This window comes from Euprymna scolopes, chromosome 14 (assembly GCF_053919585.1).
Source record: "Euprymna scolopes isolate OS-2025 chromosome 14, ASM5391958v1, whole genome shotgun sequence".
NCBI classification, from domain to species: domain Eukaryota; kingdom Metazoa; phylum Mollusca; class Cephalopoda; order Sepiida; family Sepiolidae; genus Euprymna; species Euprymna scolopes.
The window spans coordinates 51,846,912-51,868,036 of NC_136495.1; the positions used below are offsets into that span (position 1 = coordinate 51,846,912).

General features: G+C 28.3%; 2 protein-coding genes across 4 annotated transcripts in view; one reads left to right on the top strand and one right to left on the bottom strand.

Moving 5' to 3' along the window:
- Window positions 1-1,170, top strand: part of LOC145293004 (uncharacterized) — a 78,799-nt gene extending 77,629 nt beyond the window's left edge. For both annotated transcript variants that reach the window (XM_080139260.1, XM_080139259.1), the window contains exon 18: window positions 724-1,170. The gene's annotated coding sequence lies outside the window, so the exon portion shown is untranslated. The remainder of the gene's footprint in view (window positions 1-723) is intronic.
- Window positions 1,171-2,955: 1,785 nt separating this feature from the next.
- Window positions 2,956-21,125, bottom strand: part of LOC145293005 (uncharacterized) — an 89,033-nt gene continuing 70,863 nt past the window's right edge. For both annotated transcript variants that reach the window (XM_080139263.1, XM_080139261.1), the window contains 2 exons: window positions 8,548-8,661; window positions 2,956-4,929 (listed from right to left, as the gene is read on the bottom strand). In XM_080139263.1, coding sequence (XP_079995389.1) covers window positions 4,711-4,929; window positions 8,548-8,661 — 333 coding nt within the window. In that variant the 3' untranslated portion in view covers window positions 2,956-4,710. The remainder of the gene's footprint in view (window positions 4,930-8,547; window positions 8,662-21,125) is intronic.

Genomic DNA, 21,125 nt, shown 5'->3' on the forward strand with positions numbered 1-21,125 from the left:
ATTAACTCAACCTTAAAACTTCTCACATTCGTCATTATTCACTATTTTTTGTGGCATCATCTCACATGTAGCACCAGAGAGGGACCACGCACACACGGCTTGTTTATTTAGTACTTTTAGGGCTCCCTGCCATCGCCCAGGGTCGTAATTTCTGTAAATTATAGTAAAAAGTAAAACTGAACAATTTGTTGTAATTTGATATGTCAAATTGAATTTTGGGACAAAATTTTAATAAAAATATTTATGTCCGGAGTGAGTTTTGAACTCAAACTTCTTTGTAAGTTCAGTGCTCTAACAGAAAGAGCCACATTAGGAACTATAAAATGGTGACACTCTTACAAACATAATAGGTTCTCCCTAATCAGATTTGAACAAAACCAGAAGTCAGCTTTCTTTCTTCTTTTTTTTATAATTGAATGTGAAACAAAGGAGAGAAAAACAACATAATGAACAAATCAAGACTTTCTCTTATATTTATGGTGAATTTCTACAAATTTGATTTATTTCTTCATGGTGTTATGGGTGGCAGTGGAAAGTAAATGTGATTTAGAGTAAAAACTCCTCCTGGCTTTATTTATAATTAAATATTAAAATAATTGGAAATTTAATTTTTACTTTTTATTTTTAAAAACAACATATGCCATAGATTACTGATGAAACAGATTTTATTATTTTAAGAAAATTATTAAAATTAACTTGCTTTTTTTTTTTTTTTTTTTTCAGCTGGTTGTCAAAACCTACCAATTTCTGAAAATCATCTGAATTGTCTTTCAGCAAAATTGTCTCTTGTCGCTACAAGAAATTCAAACAATATTGATTTGCTGAGCTACAAAATTCAGCAAAAATGGAATTAAGTATTTTTGAGCTAATCAAGACTGAAATAACAAAAACTAAAATAGACAAAGTATTCTGATTGAATTTTCTCAATTTATAAATATTTTGTCTAAATAATCTGCATGGAATGTGGATGGACATTAACAAATTCAGCAATTCTCCACGTTTTGTCATGAATTTTCTTTTCAGACAGAAATAAAAGAAATAGAACAGAAATGGAAAATTCAATTCAGAAAATAAATGATTCTCTCTTACAAAATCAGTTTATTTTATTTAAACACTTTTTCTTTAAAAGAAAAAAATTCTTCATTAAAAAAAATAAATAAAAAAAATTTTTCCGTTGTCTTTGTGTGGATTACTGCTTTTTTTTTTTTTTTTTTTTTAATTTATTTTAGACATCTGAAGGAAATGTTTTAATAATTTTGTTTTACAGCCTGAGACTTGAAAAAGATTAACAGATTTATAATTGTAATTTTGTAAATAATTTGTTCTCTTCAAACAATTGTCATATTTAAATGAAATAAATCAATTTTACATATCTTACTAATGGAAGTTTAGTATCTGTGTCTGAAACCAAAACTATATTACTTTTTATATAATGCTTTCCCAAATTTTGCTACAGAGATGAATTCTGCGCGCTATTTTTTTTTTTTTTTCTTCATTTTGTCACATGGAAAAAAAATTACTTCCTCTACCAAAGTTCGAGTGACAAGTCCCCTACTAAAAAAAAAAAAAAAAAATGGTTAACTGCCCTAACATGCTCGTATGGCACAGAAATAGAAAATGATTTTATATCCAATTCATATGCGGAACTGATCCCTACTCCAGAGTCTGATCGCCTTACAATTTTTTTTTTTTTTTTTTATCAAAAGAAATTAAAAAAAAACAAGTGAAGCATGCATGGTCTCCCAATGAGTGCAGTGAACGAGACATAAAAAAAAATGACTAAGTTCAGCATTGCCGCCCCCTCCCCCCATTTAGCCCCAAAAGTCCTAAGAAGACGTCAAATCCAGGTGAAAATGAACAAACGGTACAGTTTTAGCCTTAACATATGTAAATTTGAGTTCTACACTATGCAAAAAAAAAAAACAACAAATGAATAAGTTCATCATTTGCCCCCCTCCTCACCCTTATTTAGCCCTCAAAGTTCCCAAGGCCTTTAATATATTTAAATTTGAGTTCAGCACCATGCAAAACTGCTAAATAGACATACACAGAAAATTTGGGACAAATATGGTAAAATAGTCCCAAAAATGGAGTGTTTATCAGCCCTAAAGAACCCCTGGGGCACACCCAAGAGTTATTGCAAAGTATAGACCAACAAAATTATATAGAAAGCAGTTGGTTACAATTTTTCAGAAAGAAAAATCCAAGGTATTTTTTTTTTTTTTTTTTTTTTTAAGCATAAAAGTGTCAATTTTAGCCATTTTAAACCGAAAGGCACCCCTATGGGGGCAACTGGAGTTTTCCCGGAAAATCTATTACTTTTTTTATTCATACCATGAATGTTTGTGCAAAATTTTTAAATTCCAAGGCGTAGTTATTGAGAAAAGTGCGGACAGACATACGGACAAGGGTGGATTTACAGGTCCACGCTCCTTTTGTTGGGAGACCAAAAAGAAAAAATTTATTTTTTTGCTGAATGACAAAAGAATTGAGCTGGAAAGTAAAACAATGCTTTCAATGCTCATTTCAAGGAGGGAGGATAGTGTAGTATCTATGGAGGGGAAGACTGTAGTATATTTTCTTTTCATCATACATCCATCCTACAAAGCATTACCTTTTCCTTTCCAAAAGGAAGAGGGTAATGATACCACTTTCTCCGGGATTATCATCTTTTAGGAAGAGGGGGTAGTGGTATATTAACAAATATATGCGACTTCTGGTTGCATATTTTTACCCATTTACATTTAATGAATTTATTGGATTTTTTTTTTTTGCCTAAAGACATGTTTCAAAACGTACAACAGGAGGAAGAAAGGCTGGAAAAAGTGTGAAACTATTTATTACGACAAAATACAGTCAACATTTTTAGCTGGTAAAACTGTCACAAAAAGTCTGATTTTAATGTCTGCAAAAGAAAAACAATTTTCATCAAAACCTTAAAAAAGATTTTGTAGCTTTCATTTTTTTTTTTTTTTTTAAATAACCATTTACAGTGCGGCAGTTAAAAATTACAATTTTTTTGCCTTATTTCTTCAAATGCACAAATCAAGATTAAAAAGTTTCCTTTTCAAGATAAAAACTTTAATCAAACCAAATTTGTTTCTTTTTGCTCTGTTGTTTGCAAATGCTTTTTTTTTTTTTTCTAGTTTCACATTTTGTGATCGTTTGCAATCAAAAGTGCAAGTGAATAATAAAAATAAAATTCTATTTTATGTAAAAGTTATTTTCCTCACCCCCCCCTCCCCAATCTTGAAATCGAATTCCTTGATTCCACGCTTTTTTCTTTAATTTATAACAGTCTGTTTTAAATGAGAAAAAAAATCTTCAAAATGCTGCACCAATTTCAAATACTTTTGTTCAATGCTTAATATTAATGAAATAATCTTAAATTATCATTCTGGAATGTTTTAAATTTTATTTCGAATATAGTGTGTGGAGATGGGGGCAATGTTAAAATATTTTGCTTCATGTGTTTGGTAACAAAATTCTTTCCAAATCAAAGAATTAACAATGTCAGAATTTTTTCCAACTCTAACAAATATCGAATTGTAAGGGAGGGGTAACCAAATAAGACCTATGACATAATGGTTAAAGGCATTGATTATAATCAATTCTAAATGACAGTCTTGCAGAGGTTGAAAGTTCAATCCTTATTTAATCATGTTAAAATGAAATTCAACTAACAACGAAATAACTTGATGCACAATCAATTTTTTTCCTCAAAACGAAACATAACATCCATTTTATAGAACGAATAAATTTCAATTTTTTTTAGAACATAAATAAACAAAACTCATGCCAACAAACTTAACTTTATTTCAAAGATGAAATTTAATTAAAATCAAATTGATGTTTTGGCATCTCAAAATATGTCCAAATTGCTTATTTGTAGGCAAATCACTAAAAATGCATATGTTTCTAATTTGATGTTAATCTAAAAATAAAGTTTAACAATTTTCTGAACTTATTTCATTTATAGAGAAAGTGAACTGAAACTGCTACCGACTGTGACTTCTCACGTGCAAATATCCTTTAAACTGAAAAAAATAACATTTTTATTTCCACATTTTTTTCTTATGACGCTGTAAAATGTTGCTATCATTACATTAAACACTTATTTGTATTTGATGGATCAAATCATTAATAGAAACGCAAAAACACAAGGAGTGTGAGAGTGTCTAATCAAAAGTTATTTGATTTTTTTTTTGTTTTTAAATTTCTTTGGAAAACTTTATAGAAAAGAAAGGCCATAGATGATACCATGTGATCTTCCTAAATCACATTTAATTATAAAAAGCCCAGTTTGGAAAAAAAAAAAAAAAAAAAAAAAAAAAAATTTTTTTTACTTTTATTATGAAAAAACAAAAATTGGATGACATGAAATGAATTTAAGAGTCATCAGTCAAAGTGCTGGTCTTATTTCAATAAGTTTAATTACAGTTTGTAGAATTAAAAAAAAAAAAACGTCCAGCTCAAAAAGAAAAAAAAAAAATTTGGACAGAAGGAGAGAGAAACGGCTTAAAATCCAAAATGTCTGACATTTCACCGCTTGATTAAGTGCAGCTGCAATTCCACTGGCAGTGCATCCATTTCAAACGCGTAAGTTTCCATTACAGACGCTGACCACTGATACAGTGACCAATACAAGTTAGAGTGGTTTATCTCTGCAGATAACCAGATTCAGATGAAAAGACGAAACCTCCAAATGGCTCAGACTCTCTTCTCCTCTGAGAGGGGAGGAGGAGGATGAGGATTGGAATTAGATGGTGGCCTCCCATTAGCCTCTGTCCCTGTCATTGGTCGAGGGTTATCAACTGGATTCGATACAAGGTCAGTTTCTCCCTCCATCAACAATTGAAGTTGTTGCCGGGCACTTGCCAAAAACAAATCTAAAGCAGCATAATGCCGTCGACGGAGTTGTTGGTCCAGCTGAAGAAAAGAGACGTATGTGAAACGGACACCAAAACAAAAAAAATAAAATAAAACAAACAAAAACACAGAATATAAAAACTAGTGTGAGGAGGTGGGCAGAGGGAGCTCATTAAATTTAAAATATTTTGCATGACCTAAAATAAATAAATTAGTGATTATATTATTTAAACTACTGTTTTTATGATCATAGTCCAGAGTAACCTAACCTTTAAGTGTCTTGTCAAACTCATAAGTTTATATGGAATTTTGAAATGAACCCATAATTGCTTATGTTTTAAGATGCACGAGAAGAAGGTTGACGGTTATATTGGCTAAAATGCTTATAAAAATAGTAATACAAATTATCCAAACACAAAATTGAGGAGAGACAGGAGAGACTTGTACAAATTAAAATATAATTTTCTTTTTATCAAGTAACCAGAATATACAAAATAAATAAAATAAAAATATCCATTAATTCTATAATTCTACTGACAAAGAACAGATGCAGTACAATATGTAAGAAATGTCTTTGTTACTAATTCAAACGATTTGTCTTTGACTGCTATTAAATGGGAGGGGGGAGCACCACGTGGTTTTTAATCAAAAAGAAAATAGAATGAACTCCTGGTTCCATATATAAAACTTTGACAATGAAAAGATTTTCCATTTTCAAAAGTCAAGAGAGACAAGAAATGTTTGGAAACTATTCATTTGTATTGCCAGGCAGACACAATCAACGTGACATTTGCCTTTCACTATTTATTTATTGATTATGTGTTGTTTTGGTTTTAATTAATCTTCCATCTTTAGACTATGAGTCGAGTGGAAGGGGTTTTCACAAATGGGATAGCTTAGAACTTCACTTGTTCCACATTTGATCCGTATCGCTTGGAAATCATAAGTAAAGTCGTATAACAATCAATGTTATGACTTATTTGAGATGATTGGATTAAGATTAATTCAACATTAGATTGTTTTTTCAAGCAATGATGGAAATTTGATTACCTTAAAAAAAAAAAAATACTGCAAATTTAGATTTGTAGTCTGAAGAGTTTTAGCAGAAAGACATGAATGTTTTTCTGGAATACTCTAACAGACCAGATATGTGGAGGTTAACCATCAGGTTTTGGGGTGTCAGTCTAAATAGTAGACAATTGTAGTCACATATGCATTGGCACATTATGTGACTATATATACCCACTAGGAGTTGCTTCAACCTAGATAGCAGTAGGCATCTTCAGTAAAATTATTATTCTGATAAAAGTTACTATTGTGGTTAAGCGGATGATCCTCCCCCGAGGAGTTAAAACCAGTCAAACAACCAGAGTAAGGGAAACTCAGGTAACGAGTTCTGAGGAGAAAGAGAGCAGCTATTTCATTTAACCCCTGCAAGTTGTAATACTGCGTATTGGATGCTTCAGCCAGGTATTAAAAAAAAATCGTTTTTAAGCAATTAATGGGAATTCATAGGCATTAAAGCATAAATCTTGTAAGTTTGAGTTATCTCCCATTGTTTTCAAAATGTTGAATAAAACAGACACTCATAAAATTTGACTTTTTTATTTAAACTTAAAATTACTTTATCAATTTACAATTTATTTTTGGAATATATTTTTATTTCATCATACAGATTTTTCTTTCTTCTTGTTTTTTAATATAGGGGAAATTCTAGACAAGAACGAAAATGTGCTATAGTTTGGCGTGCAGAGAATTTATGAGATGTTACTGGAAAATAAAAATATAGCAACCATGGTTTTATCATACAAAATGATTTAAGCGATATATGCTTAGTGCAATTAAAAAGTGTCACTAAAGTGGCTGATTTCCTACATTCATATTCTCGTGCATGTAGAAATACACAGTATGTGCATACACACATGGGTGCAAGGTGATTAAGAAAACTATTTTTTTTTTTTTTTTTTTTGCAAGACACCTACGTGGACATTAAACTTAAGAAAAAGAGAGCAGCAAATCTGTTTCCTTTTGCAAAAGGACTCGCCTGAAACTTTGGGCAGAATGTTCAAAAATATCATGAATGAATGACAGTTAACACAAACTGATGAAAAAATTAAAATAAAACTCAACAAGCATGCTTGAAGACAAAAAAAAAATTGTGTGTGTGGTGATATACAGAAATAAAGTAATTAGCAATCTGAAACCATTGTTTCAAACCCAATTGGTAATTTTGGTTGGGTGGTTATCATAACGATACACATGTATTCTCATCCGTGAATTACCCGATTGCTTGAAACTAATGCCAATCACTTTATTGCTGTATAATATCAACTTAGAAATAATAGTGCTTTTACAAATATAATTGAGTCCTCCGTCTTTATTTCTCTTAATATATATATATATATATATATATATAAAAAGACACACACATAAAATATTCATCATGTGTATGATTAATTGATATAAATAAGTTTTACATCAATCAAGAAAGAATTCATTTATTTTTTGCAATGAGAAAGCAAAAGTTTTATAAAGTAGAAAAGGCTTACATGTAATCATTTCAAAACACAAATTTATTAAAATTAATTCATTAAATCTTAACTGAGATTTAAAAAAAAAAAATTCAATTAGTCTCATCTATTACATTTTTTTTCTTAATATAAATATTATTTATACTAAAACTATTGCTTGGGATTTTATCAGTGTACCAATAACTAAATAAGAAGTAATGGTGTGTGTATGTATATATATGACAAAATCTTTAAAAAAAAAAAAAGCATATTTCATCTCTTTATAATAAAAACTTTGTCAAATCAAACAGGATAGGATTTCTGATTCGTTTTGCATAGTTCATGTTCTACAAACAAATATGCTTACTTTGATAAAGTTTCTATTGAAGAAACGAAACATTAGTTTGCTGGCGTGTTTTTGATTTGATTTTGTAGTTTAACTTTTCTCTTTCATTTTCTATATAAACTTCAGGTTTTTATCCATCCTTTAAATTTATTTTACACACACACCAAATAAGGTATTTACACATTGGATTTTGTCATGCCAAAGGTTTCATGCTGAAAAACTAGATATTCAATTATAACCAATTTTTATGGTGAAAAAATTTGAAATTGAACAGGTATCATTGAATAATTGCCAATTCCTCAGCATTAAACTTTTGGTATAACAAAATTTAATGTTTACGAAATATATTAAGACTCTTACCCTAGTAATTACCCTGTCACAAAAAAAAAAAAAAATCTTATGTGTGTGCATTTATGCACGCTCACATATATATGCATACTGACATGTTTTACATTGTGCAATCACATATTTGCCTGCTATGTCGATAGATGCATTAATTAGATGCCCGTGTATGACAACAGTTGCATGTGTCTGCATGCATGCACGCTGCACATATGTGCAGATAAACACATAAATAATAACGGAGGCTCATGTCTATTTGTTTTGATATGTGCAGATCTTTAAATACACATACATTATGGGAGATATATATATATATATATATACACACACACACAGATGCTAATAACGTATGCTTGTTATGTGCAAGTGCATATATATCTATATATGTGTGTGTGGGTGTGTGTGTGTGTGTGTGTGTATGCAACGGTTATTGCCTAAAGAAACCCCTTTTCCCCCCAGACAAATTGTTACTGAACCAACCTGTCGTTGTTCGGCAACATAATTTTTCATCTCTTCTTTGCAGCTCTGTAACGCTTCTCTTCCGACTTGGCGTGACTTTTGCCGCTCTTCCTCCACAAGATCATTCAGCAGTTTCTGACAAAGGCAAAAAATTGCCGACTCATCAACACGAAAAAAAAAAAAAAAAGACATCTTTTCGCAGGGAGCTAATAACTACATTTTACATTAAGCTAAATTCCCTATTGTAAATTTACATTTTCTAACAATTTTTTTAAAAATCAAGAAATGTTTAATCGACACTTTTCTAGAATTCCACCTCGATACTTTTTAGCAATGCCATTTTTATGAGCACATGAGAATCGTTGAGTTATAGAGTTGTTTAAATCAAACATAAAATACCATTTGAAGCCACAGACACCATTGCGTAAAAACTTCAGCCACAAATGGTAAATCAATATAAAGATTTTTGGTCAAGAAAATACGAAAAATTATTCATTTTAAAATGGATAAAAAATAAAATCTACTAGTTGTCATGGAGACAATAATGTTTGGAATAAATCATGGAGTCGCAAAATATTCTTTATAGTTGTCGATCATCTTTTTAAAATCATAACCTGACAATAAAATCAACCCAGTATTCTTGAGTTTGGAGATAAAAATCTAACAGAACCCGGATGGCAGCTGTAAGCAAATGACAGTGCCGTGTGCAAAGTGACGTCATAACAAAATAAGGAAAAAGACTATAAAAAGAAGAATGTATGTGCAGACTGATGATTGAGATCACATTTGAAAGGATCATGATCACATCAGAGATGTGGGTGACATCAAAGTCATAATGAGAAGTCACGCATGGCGGGAGATTGAGGAATAAAGGTCTTTTCTTATTCTTTATCTCCTACAATGTGTTGAGTGTACATGTTTACACATGTGTAACGTTAGCAAAAGAGCAAAAGACTTTGAGAAAACTTGCAATACAATTTACCTCTTTATGTGAATGAACTCCTCAGAATGTTTGACATTTCAGATTTCTTTGTTAGTTAAAACAATGAAAGCGATTATCATGTATACTTATTAGTGTATATCTTAGATATATATTTATATATCTTAAATTTAATCTGTTATCTACATAAAAGCAATCTAGGACAAGTCGAAAAAAACTTGTGGTATTATACGGGCGAAATACAAGAAAGTATACTGTCAGCTGCTTTTTTTTTTTTTTCTTTTTCATATCATCCTCAGCTGTTTCTATATTTTTATAATGACTAAAGTATAACCAAAATAAACGTGTGTAGATTTTACATTATGGTCCTGTGTTGAATAGCAAGTAAATGAGCTAGTATGAATTTTGACATAGTAAGTCGATCACACGATGTTTGGGAATATTACACGCCTCAAAATTTACCTAGGAATAGTCTGCATCTGTTTTCATCTATGAATACAAGAAATTGCCTTTTTCAAATCACCCTTGACTGTTTCTAGGTTATAACCATTAGGGAATTTCAGGTGCTCTATGTAAAACCCAGTCCTCATGACTTTGTAAGCCAAGACAGGAAAGCACTAATCTGAAAATACAATGAATATAGTTCTGAGCCATTGTGATCTGCCAGACTGACGATTACAGATCTAATTCAGAATTCGCTTTCCTATTTTCCCAGTGCTTTTATTCACACATTGCCATTATTTAAAAACAAAAGTTTACCGAAAGGTGGTTTATTTTGATTTATATTTTTTAATAATTTTACAAGATTTTTAAATATTTGAAAAAAAAAAAGAAGTCTATTTTCTTTCATGTTAAAACTAAAATACTGATCATCTACATATATGTCTTGATAGTTGATAAATTCTCTTTATTTCTACTGAAAAAGCGATTTTTGTTTTATCATAGAATAAATATTAAAAAACAATTCTGTAATCTATTTTAAACTTAAAAATGACGGAATATAAAGTTGTTTCAAAACTTTGTTTTAAATGTAAAAAAAAAAAAAAGAGAAAACAAGGAAAAAATTGCACAACACAAAACAGGAATGAAATAAAATTACAAATTAAAAAAAAACAATTAAAAAGAATAAATGAACAACAATAACAAGCAAATAATAAACATACATAAGCAATTAAAGAAAATCTTTGTCTCAAAATCCTGAAAGAAAAAATGATAAAAAAGAAAAAGAAAAAGGAAAATTGGTTTATCTAAACACTTAAACAATACTGCAGTTTCATGGCATATCCAATCTTTGGAAATTTGTTAGTACATTTCTGAACGGTTTTATACATTTGAATCTGCTTTATTCTATAAAAATATTTTTCTTCAAATTTTTTTGAATACCCCAAAAATATCTGAAGGAAGAGAACAAAAATAATGATTTAAAAAAAAAAAAACTTTAAATTAGTGCTGCCATTAAAAGCCTGAAAAGAAGTTTCCTCTGAAAATTAAAAAAAAAAAAAAAAATGAAAATGAAAATTACATGAAATTTGTGCATTTGTGAAATAAACCATTCCATACAATTTACTTTCGTTTTAATCGGATTCACAATCAGCTTTCATCAGTTGATATTTGATTTATTCAATTGTAACATACATTTTGTAGATGCTCTGATGTAGGTCATCAGTTATAAACTTGATACGATGCAAGTTTCAGGCTTTAAAAAAAGTCAAACCCACTCCACCAGCAACCCAAGCATTTCTCAAAAATGCTTTTTTCTTTGATTACGATGTTGTGTTACATCATAATATTTACTAACAGGACCCCGCAGGAAATTCCATGGTGATTTTCACATCAATTTGTGTAATTTATTATTATGAAAAACGTTTTGTTTTATTATTAATTAATGTCTTTAAAGAAAGGAAGAAAAAGATAAAACGAAATGATATTTTTTTTTCTGTAAAAATAATTGTCATAGTCAACTATTCTTTAAATAAATAAATGCCTCTCTTTAAAATTGTAGCAATATAATTTAAAAACAAATAAATATTCTATTTACTTACCATAAAAATAGTTATTAACTAATTATTCTTCCAATCAATAACATGAATGTCAGTTTATTTAAAATTGTACTTTTTTTTAATTGACAGGACAACACAATTTGATTTTGGAACAATTCATTTTAAAATGCATAAAGTTTGAATTTTTTTTTTTTACCTTAGTGACATCATCAATCATCATATTTGACGATCAGACGATCTCATTTTTTTTTTTATTGTATGTAAAAAAAAAAGTAAATGAAATGCCTTAGTGCATTATTATATAATGCATATGTTGTTTCCTTTTTCTTTTTGTGTATAACTGGTTGGCATCTTTGCAGCAATTTAACACACTTTGTAGATCTACTCTCGTGTGTATAAAACAGACTGTTTCTGGGTTTAGTTCTATTTTCAATAAATTTTATTGCATTAAAAATCAAGTGGTCAACCTTCATGAAAATTGATTATGCCGATTCTGATGATAGCCATAGGCATTTCCCTAAAATGTGGGTTGGAGGGACTCAAAGGTTTTGCATAATTCAAAAATAAAACTTATCATTTGTTTGTCAAATCGCATTTCTCAATGAAAGAGATGTTTTGTAAGAATAAGTATTTAATTGTTTAATGAAAAATCTTCTTGTGAGAAAAAAAAATTAAAAAAAAAAAAAAAAGAAAATATTCTTGAGAAGTTGAACAAAATTTGCATTGCGGATTGTGGCAACTTTCACATGGCTCCTCCTGTAAGTATCTAAATTAAAAAAAAAAAAAAAATAGGGAAACCCATGCTAACAATGGGATTGAGCTGGTGCAACATTGTTGCATGATGCCAATTCATACAAATTTATTTTGAGGAGGTGAATTGACCACCTGGGTGTGCTAGAATTAAATGCTGTTGCTTTCATAGCAACACTTTTACTTATGGATGTTGGCAACCTGCACCCTAGTCCCTCCAGTGAATTCAAGTATTTCAAGGAGAGGATACAATTGCAAACAATAGAATAGAGCTGCTGGAAAGCAAATTCATACATTTTTTATATTGTTATGTTTGACAATGTTAAAAAATAATATTTCTATATTAAATCTTTCAGATATTTCACAAGATAAACAATGCCACTTGACGCACTGTAATGGTTATTATTTTATCATTTTTTTTCTTTCAATTTTCTTTGTCAATATAAGCAAAAAGCTCTTAAGAACCTAATGTTGGGGTGAGAAGATACTTCTGGCTTATATATTAACCCCTGCCTTCAATTGTTTTTTTTTTTTTTTTTTACAAAAAAGAAAAGAAAAGACGGAAGTTCTTGCAATTCATCTTTGAAATCATTAACATTCAACAGTTCTTCTTGGAGGTAATAAGATTTTTTATTCTTTCACAACGCGGTAATAAAATCAAAACAAAAAAAAGAAGTTCTGTTGATTGTCCATTAATAGATTGGAATTACTGAGAACTTCATCTGCTTACAAGAATCATCATTATCAATAACAACATTCAGTGCAAGTAAATCACCAAAGTATTGGAAACTGATTGACCGAAACTTATAGTCCAAACACACTAACAAGTCAACCATTTAAATTTATACATCAAACAAAAACAAAACTAACTCATACTCACGGACATTATATAAAGTATGTTTGATAGTTTATAGGCATTTTAGTTTGATAATTCCCTATGGAGATGAACCACAAAAGATTCTATTTAGCTTAATTGCCGTATATTTTCATAACTTATATATATGAACCATCTTGAATGCAGAAAAACTCTTACAAATTCATAAAAAAAAAATTTGTCTTTAATTTTTCCATTCAGAGCATACAATTGTTTCAGCTCACCATCAAGATATTTGTGATATTCACAATATATGCATTTATCATTTCTTGGTAAGGTAGTTGTCCAAAATAATTGTACTTTCTGAATGGAAAATGAATGATGATTTTTTTTTTTGGGGGGGGGGATCTATAAGAGCTTTTCCTTGCATTTAAGGCAGTTCATATAAAAAGTATATAGCTCTTATCTTACATGCTTGAGTTATTGATGACCTGTGTTATAAAATCTTTATATATTACATACTTCTCAAAATCTCAATGTGTGTATATATATATGTATGTACACACACACATATACATACTTCTCAAAATCTCAATGTGTGTGTATGTATATATATATATATATATATTTACTTCTCAAAATCGAAATTGAACAGATTCAAGACAGCACACCTTGCAGACACAAACTGCTTGATATCCTTTCCGATAGAGTTTTGTAAGAGCATTAATTCTGGCTTATCATAACAGTTATTGCAGTTTCACAATATATTGAAATACAAATTTAAAACTGACAATTTAATAAACTGATGACAATTAAATATATGGTGAAACTACCAAAGTGTTTAGACACAGTTATTACTTCTTATTGTTAGATTTGTGTGAATGTATTTTTTTTTTTTTAATAAAAACTGAAGATCTATTGAAGAATATTTGGTGATAGAATGATTGGATTGATTGAACAATTCCAAGTGAAGGTCACGGAGAATAACAGTCAAGGCGAGAAGAGTAGTGTTAACAATCTACATAATACATATTTTCTGAATCTAACTTTTTAAAAGTTAATTTGTATCAGCTTCGCACACGAATTCACTAAATGACAATAAAATTCCAATAATTCTTATTATCAAAACATTTTTAGCTGATTTACCCTGCTTGCTATCATATCACGACTGAATTCCTATCTACTACTTTGAATGACTGAAACAGACATAATCGACATGAATAAGATTAAAATAAACATCTCATCATCATTGTGATCAAGTGGAATTTTCACCGTGAAACACCTTGACTGGACTAGCAAGTTAAGTTCAATTTTCTTTAATATGATTTTTTATATATATATATCTTAAAGAAGGAGTGGTATATATTATAAGGAAATAAAATACATTTCCACAGAAATTATATATATATATATATATATATATATATATATATATATATATATATATAAAAAATGGCTTAATTGTAGTTTCATTAAATACTTTGCAAGCAAAATCTGATTTCACATTTTGCTAATTCCTACCTTCTGATGAGAAGGAAAGTATTTCTTTCAAAACTCTGCAGATTAAGGACAATCCACTTAATTTGTTTCCTTTTTGAAAATTTAATGTTTTTAACTATTCTTAAAGTGTTTTTAACAGGTTTTATTAATTCTTTGTCCTTATATATATATTATAGACAAACAAATGACAAATTTCATGATGTTTACCATCTTACAATTTATTCCTTTAATTCAGTGGACATTTACAATTCTTGACAATAACTGTTTCATAGTGCAAAATTATTCATTTTAATTATTATATCAATCTATGACTCTGTTTTGCCCTTAACTAATCAGAAGAAATAGCAATTATCAATCTATGAAAATAAAATAAAATGCACTTAGGCATGATTGCAAAATCTGAAAATTGGAAGAGTAGTTGCAATTACTTTTATTTTTATTTTGTTATCTGTTTGTTATATGCTCTACAATTACATTGAGTGTCATAAATTAAGGATTAGTATATAAAAAAGTGAAATATAATTAAAAAAAAAAAACAAATCAAATCTGCACAGAAATATATATATACATACACACATATTTATTATATTTTGATTATGTAGTCACTCACATGCTTTAAGCTTAATGGATATTCCCTTGTGTGATTCCAGAGCAATTATAAATTGTTTATAAAAAAGATTTAAAAAAAGAAAAAAAAAAAAAAAAAGAAAAGAAAAGAAAAAAAAAAAAAAGAAAAAAAAAAAAGAAAAAAATTTGGACCAAGCAAAATGGTTTACTTTCAAATTGAAATTTAAAAAAAAAATCAAAGATTTTGCTTGATACAATTTTTTTTTAGTCTTATCAGAACCCAAATCAATTTATATCCATATGTGTGTGTATTTGTAATCTCAACATCTATATGTTATTCAATTTAATAATAGATTGGCTCTGGATAGGTCACACAGACTAAACTTCGACTTGGTGTTAGTCAGACAACCCACTAATAACTATTTTAGTATGAAGCACAACCGGACTGAAGAGATAGCAAACTTTTTACCTAGTTATATGTCTAAACTTATTGTGAGTGTATGTATATAAAATATAGTCAACCACAAATATGCATTTTACCTTTTCAAGACTCATCAGTGTGGCTAGATGCAGTGAGATTCATACATATAGTAATAAGCCTAAACTTATGAGTGTGTGTGTGGAGAGATATGAGAGCGCAAGTTGAGGCAAATGCCTTTTGTTGGTTTGGCAAAATAGTTCCAGCAAAAATTCAGAATGCTAAACAATCGGTGGTATACTTGCATAAACATTTGTTTCTAAGACTTTCAAAACCATTTTCATTAAGAGAGAGGATGGGAGTTGAGACATTTTATGACAACAAAAAGATTACAACAACTTATCTACATTTTACTTACATGACTAAAAAATACAAAGAAAAAAGAAAAGACAGTTACTATACTGGATCCACAAAGTTGCACAACACTTGTGTGAAATAGCACAATAGAAATAATTGATGACATTTTGTCAACTTAATTGTTAAACAATAAAAACAGCATCATGGTCATTGTTTAAGTGATGGCATAATTGTTGAAATTTGATGAAAAATGTTTTTTTGTTTACATCTTAGAAAAAAAATAGCAAATAATTAAAATTCATTGAAATAAAGCAGAGTTTGTTTTTGGTTAGTATTGAAAAAAAAAAAAAAAAAAAAAAATGAAACTGACAAATATTGTAAGATTTAAAAAAGGAAATCTATATATTCTTACACTTTATTATTATAAAATAAAATATAATAAAATAAAAAGAGGCAATGTATTTTTGTAAGTTTCTTCATTTAAACTAAAAAAAAAGTAAAATAACGAAAGGATTTTATTTTTGCAGCATGACATCACATGAGAAATGACCAGAATATTGTTTCTTTTTTTTTTCAGCATAAAAATTGCATTAAATAAATATTGAGAAATCGTTTATTCTTTGCATTGTTCATTATCATTTTTTTTTTTTTTTAAATCTGAATTTTTGTGTTGTTGTTTATGCAAATTTACTTTGGATTTGATTTTCATTTAAGATTTGGCTTTTTTGAAATTTGTTTTGATTAAAACCTATTTTATTCTTAACTTCAAGGAAATAAAAAAATAAAATAAAATGCTGCTAAACAACACAATTTCAAAAACAACTTATTGCATAAAATCATTTAATGTTAAAAGAAATCCTGCTATACTGAATTATCAATATAGTTGATATGAACAAGATGTAAAAAAAAAATCTGCATTATGCAACAAAAGATATAACTAATCAATAAAAACGTTTTTTTTTTATTTATTACAAATTTAAAAAAATATTTTGAAAATGATAGGGAATATCTATATTGTGGCATAAATACTAACAGAGTTACTCCAATTTGGGTCTTGTTTGATTTGTTTGTATCAGCCATATTAAAAATTAAGCATGATGACACTTTCAGTGTTTAGTGTTTACACTGTTATACTTAGTGTTATTTTTTTTAACAAAAACATAAAACCAATAGTAATTTGTTCAGCAGCATTTAAGATTCACCTGAAATTAATGTTAACTAATTTGATTTGTGTTTTTTTTTTTAAAGCTGTATGTATGTGTGTGTGTTTGTATGTGTGATACCCGCATCACAATATTACATGTGAGATTTAAAAAAAAAAGTTTTGTTAAAAAAAAAAAAAAAAAAAATGGGGAGGGGGGAAAAAGAGAGATCATATCACTTATTAGTCATAAGTTACCACGTTTTGGTATTAAGAAAATATATTTTAACAGTTTTAAATCCAAAATGCCTGCCTCAAGAAAAGGGTAAAATGTAAAAAAAAAAAAAAAAGGGTGGGTGGGTGATCATATATATATATATATATATATATATATATATATATATGTTATTTTTAAAAGAGTTGAAAAAAAAAAAAAAAAAAAAATTCCCTGAAGACTCAAACTTGCAGTGGGGTGGGGGGGTGGGGGTTCTGAATTCACTTTGCTAGTTGTGATTCATACCAAAACTAGCTTGTTAAAATCATTCATTCCACTCCAAATGGATTGCATAATGCCATTACCAAACATTTCTTCAGTGTATTTCCTATAGCGGTTTTGAAATGTGGTTCTAATTGATAGGTTATAAAATAAAATTAAATTAAATAAAATAAAAAAGAGTAATTTTTTTTTTTTAAGTCTCTGATAATTTCCAGTGAAATGGGTTTCATAATATTTCTCCCAAACATTATTTTATACTAAAATCATGACAGCTGAAAAACTGGCCAAAAGTAATTTTTTTCAAAAACATGGACCAAATGAAGTGTGCATGAATAATGCGAAAAAATTAATTTCATTATAAATAATAACCGGCCATACATTTGGAAATTTCTGCATTACTTAAAGGTTGAATGGAAGTATATTATTCTGTTATTTATGCTATGCTGCACTATTTTGGTGACCAACAGTGAACACAAATATTTTGATAGGTTTTCACTTACTTTTCCATAACTTAGGTATGTAAGGAATATCTTGGACCTATCAAATGTAAAAAGGATAACCAAAGAAAAGTACTCAATTTTTATATTGTCTTTACTTTTTTTTATTTTATCAATTACTACTGTTATAGTATCGTAGTAGTCAGTTAATATCTTTAAGACTGGTTGAGAATTATTTATAATAAAATAAGTTTTGCCATTACTCTCAATGCACAGGGGTAAATAATTATCTTATTTGTATATCTTTCTGAAGAAGTTGCATACAATTATCTGCCCCTGCACAATTTTCTGGAGAAAATGCATAGACATGTTTCTATTTACTTGTCTCCTCATGAGGAGAGTTAGACACCCATCCACCCACCCACAAAAAAGGTCACTCTGGATGGAAACAAAGCTTAAAATTGCCTCAGTCTAGAAAATTTTTTTCCATTGACCGAAAATGGAAAAGATGAAATATAATGTCAGAACAGATACTAGACTTTGCTCCTAGTCAAAAGACCAAGGGTTGTTTTTACTTGAAAATGTCAAGTTGTCTTCGTAAGTAGTAGCACATTTTTCCTCCATTCCATTAATCATTTTAAATCCTCTCAATGTTATTCATCATTCCACTGAAAATCTATCCCTCTAGCTCTTATCCTCCAGTGGCTTTTGACCTTGGTAAGTGGTGACTAATTAATTAAAATTGACATAATTCATGATTTTAGCACAAAAAAAAGTTATTTGGAGACATTAAGAAAAAAAAAAAATCAAACAAAAAAAATATTTCACAGTAAATAATCTCAAACCAATTCTTAAGATTATTATCGTGAAAACAGCATCAACTTATTTTGTGATGGCATGCATGCAATCACTTTAAAAAAATAATAATTAGCATTTAAAAACCTGTGCTACATTTTAAACGAGACTGTTAGTTTTAGTTTTAATATAGCCCCAAAGTTAATTAGATACAGAGAAAATTATCTATTTGATGTGTTGAAAAATAATTCCTAACTACCAATGCACAAGCCATGTTTATCAAAGTAGTTTAATTTTTTCAGAAATTTAACATCTTAAAATTTCAATCCAGTTGAAATTCAATGAAACTCTTAGCATGCTTCAATCAAGATCAAATAATGACCTATGAATTTTAGGATAATCATTACTATTAGAGACATAAATTATTTTAAACGATATATGATTGGAAAAAACAAAAACAATTTATTTTGTGTTATTTATTCGTTTGTGAGCTATTTGTGTTAAAATATTTAATAGAAATTATAAATCTTTAAAATTTGCATAGATACTGATTCCCACCAAAGTAGCCATATTGTTTAATGTAAGCAAATAAGTAAACAAAGATGACTACTTTGCTCAGAATTTGCATTTATGCAAACTTTAAAACTTTAAATTTTAGTAAAAATGTCACATGAGTAGATAAAATAAAATTGTTTTTGATTATTTTTTTTTTTAATTTTCCAACTGGATTCCTTTTAAAATAATTTATGTTGCAAATAGCAATAATCACCATTTGAATATATTTAATACATAGATAATGAAAACCAAAATAATATAAGATATTTTTTTAAATATATATTTTTCTAAAAAATTTTTTGGTAAATAACATTACAAGCAAAAAATAAATAAATAAATAAATAAATAACCAATAAACTAATATAATTCATTTCAGCAATATCTGGTAAATATTGCTAGATCCAGAACGGACAAGATGGGATCAAGGAAATAAGCTTCCAACATTAATTTATAATTGGAGGTCAGAGTTCAAATAACTGTTACAAAAGTTGATATATATATGTGTGTGTGTGTGTGTGATATGTTATAAGTGCTTTAAAAATCTGAAATTTATATCACATTACATCACATTTCCAATATTTTTCAATCAAGACCAAGTAAAAAAAATCACATTCATGTGTATGTAAATATAGAAGTTTAATAAATTTACTAAATTAAGGACGAAAAATAATGAAAAGGATTTAAAATCACAGTTAGTCACACTCCTTTTTCAGTTTAGTCGAAAAAGAAAAGTGTCTGCGTGGTTGGGAAATACTAAATTGAATAGTGTGATTTGATAATAATCCACATAAAACTCACCGAAAGACAAGACACACAAACTAGAAAAGCAAACATGACTTCAATGCATTCTGGGCAACGCCAGAAAACAACGAATAATGTAGATGTGTTATGCATTTTACTAAAATAGATTACACACCTAAACAAAATAATTAGGCTCTATAAAAAGAAATTAAAAAGTTAACTTTTAAAACAATACTAATTTATTTAACGAGATCCCATGAAAGATCCATATTTTCATCTATCTGAATCATTTACTTTTAATATTTTTTTTGGGGGAATAATGCATTTATGCAAGTTTTAATAACATTAAGCAAAGAAAAAAAAATGTCTCTTCACCTTTAAATTGCCTTTGTCAACTAAATACTCTTTCAATAAATAAAATGAATAAATCTTGTTATTAAATTTTTTTTAACTATTTATATCTTCTGCAAAAGAAATATCGTTTTATCACAAAAAAATATTTGTTAATTAAATATTTTCTTTTAAATAAAACAAAAGTTTTAACCTTTTCATTTATTTATTGTTATATTTTAAATCATTTCAAAATATCTTCATTCTAACCATAAAAATAATCGGCAGCTAAATATTCTTTAATTACTTTAATTAAAAAAAAAACCTTCAGCAATCAAGCTACCTCATCTTTTAAAACAGGAGTGGCAGGTGATAATGTATATAAAAAAAACATGAAATTTACATTAGTGTATCATTATTATTATTTGATTGGAGCAATAATAATATTTTTCACTGAAAATTGGCAATAAACTTCAATAAACTATTTCTATTAATCATCTAATTATGTGACGACATGTATATGCTACTTTTATAAAGGAACAAGACGTTTTTTTTTGTTTTTTTTTACATTTGTTAAAAAGAAAAAATTTGCACATCAAATAATAATAAAGCTACAATAAGCCAAGCGATTTAATCCACAGAAATAACAATTTCTAGGATTTTCATGACAAACAAGTGGACAACCATTTTTATTTCCTTTTTAGAAAAAAAAAAAAAAAAAAAAAAGAGGGGGGGTGAATCAAAAAGTAGTTATTACG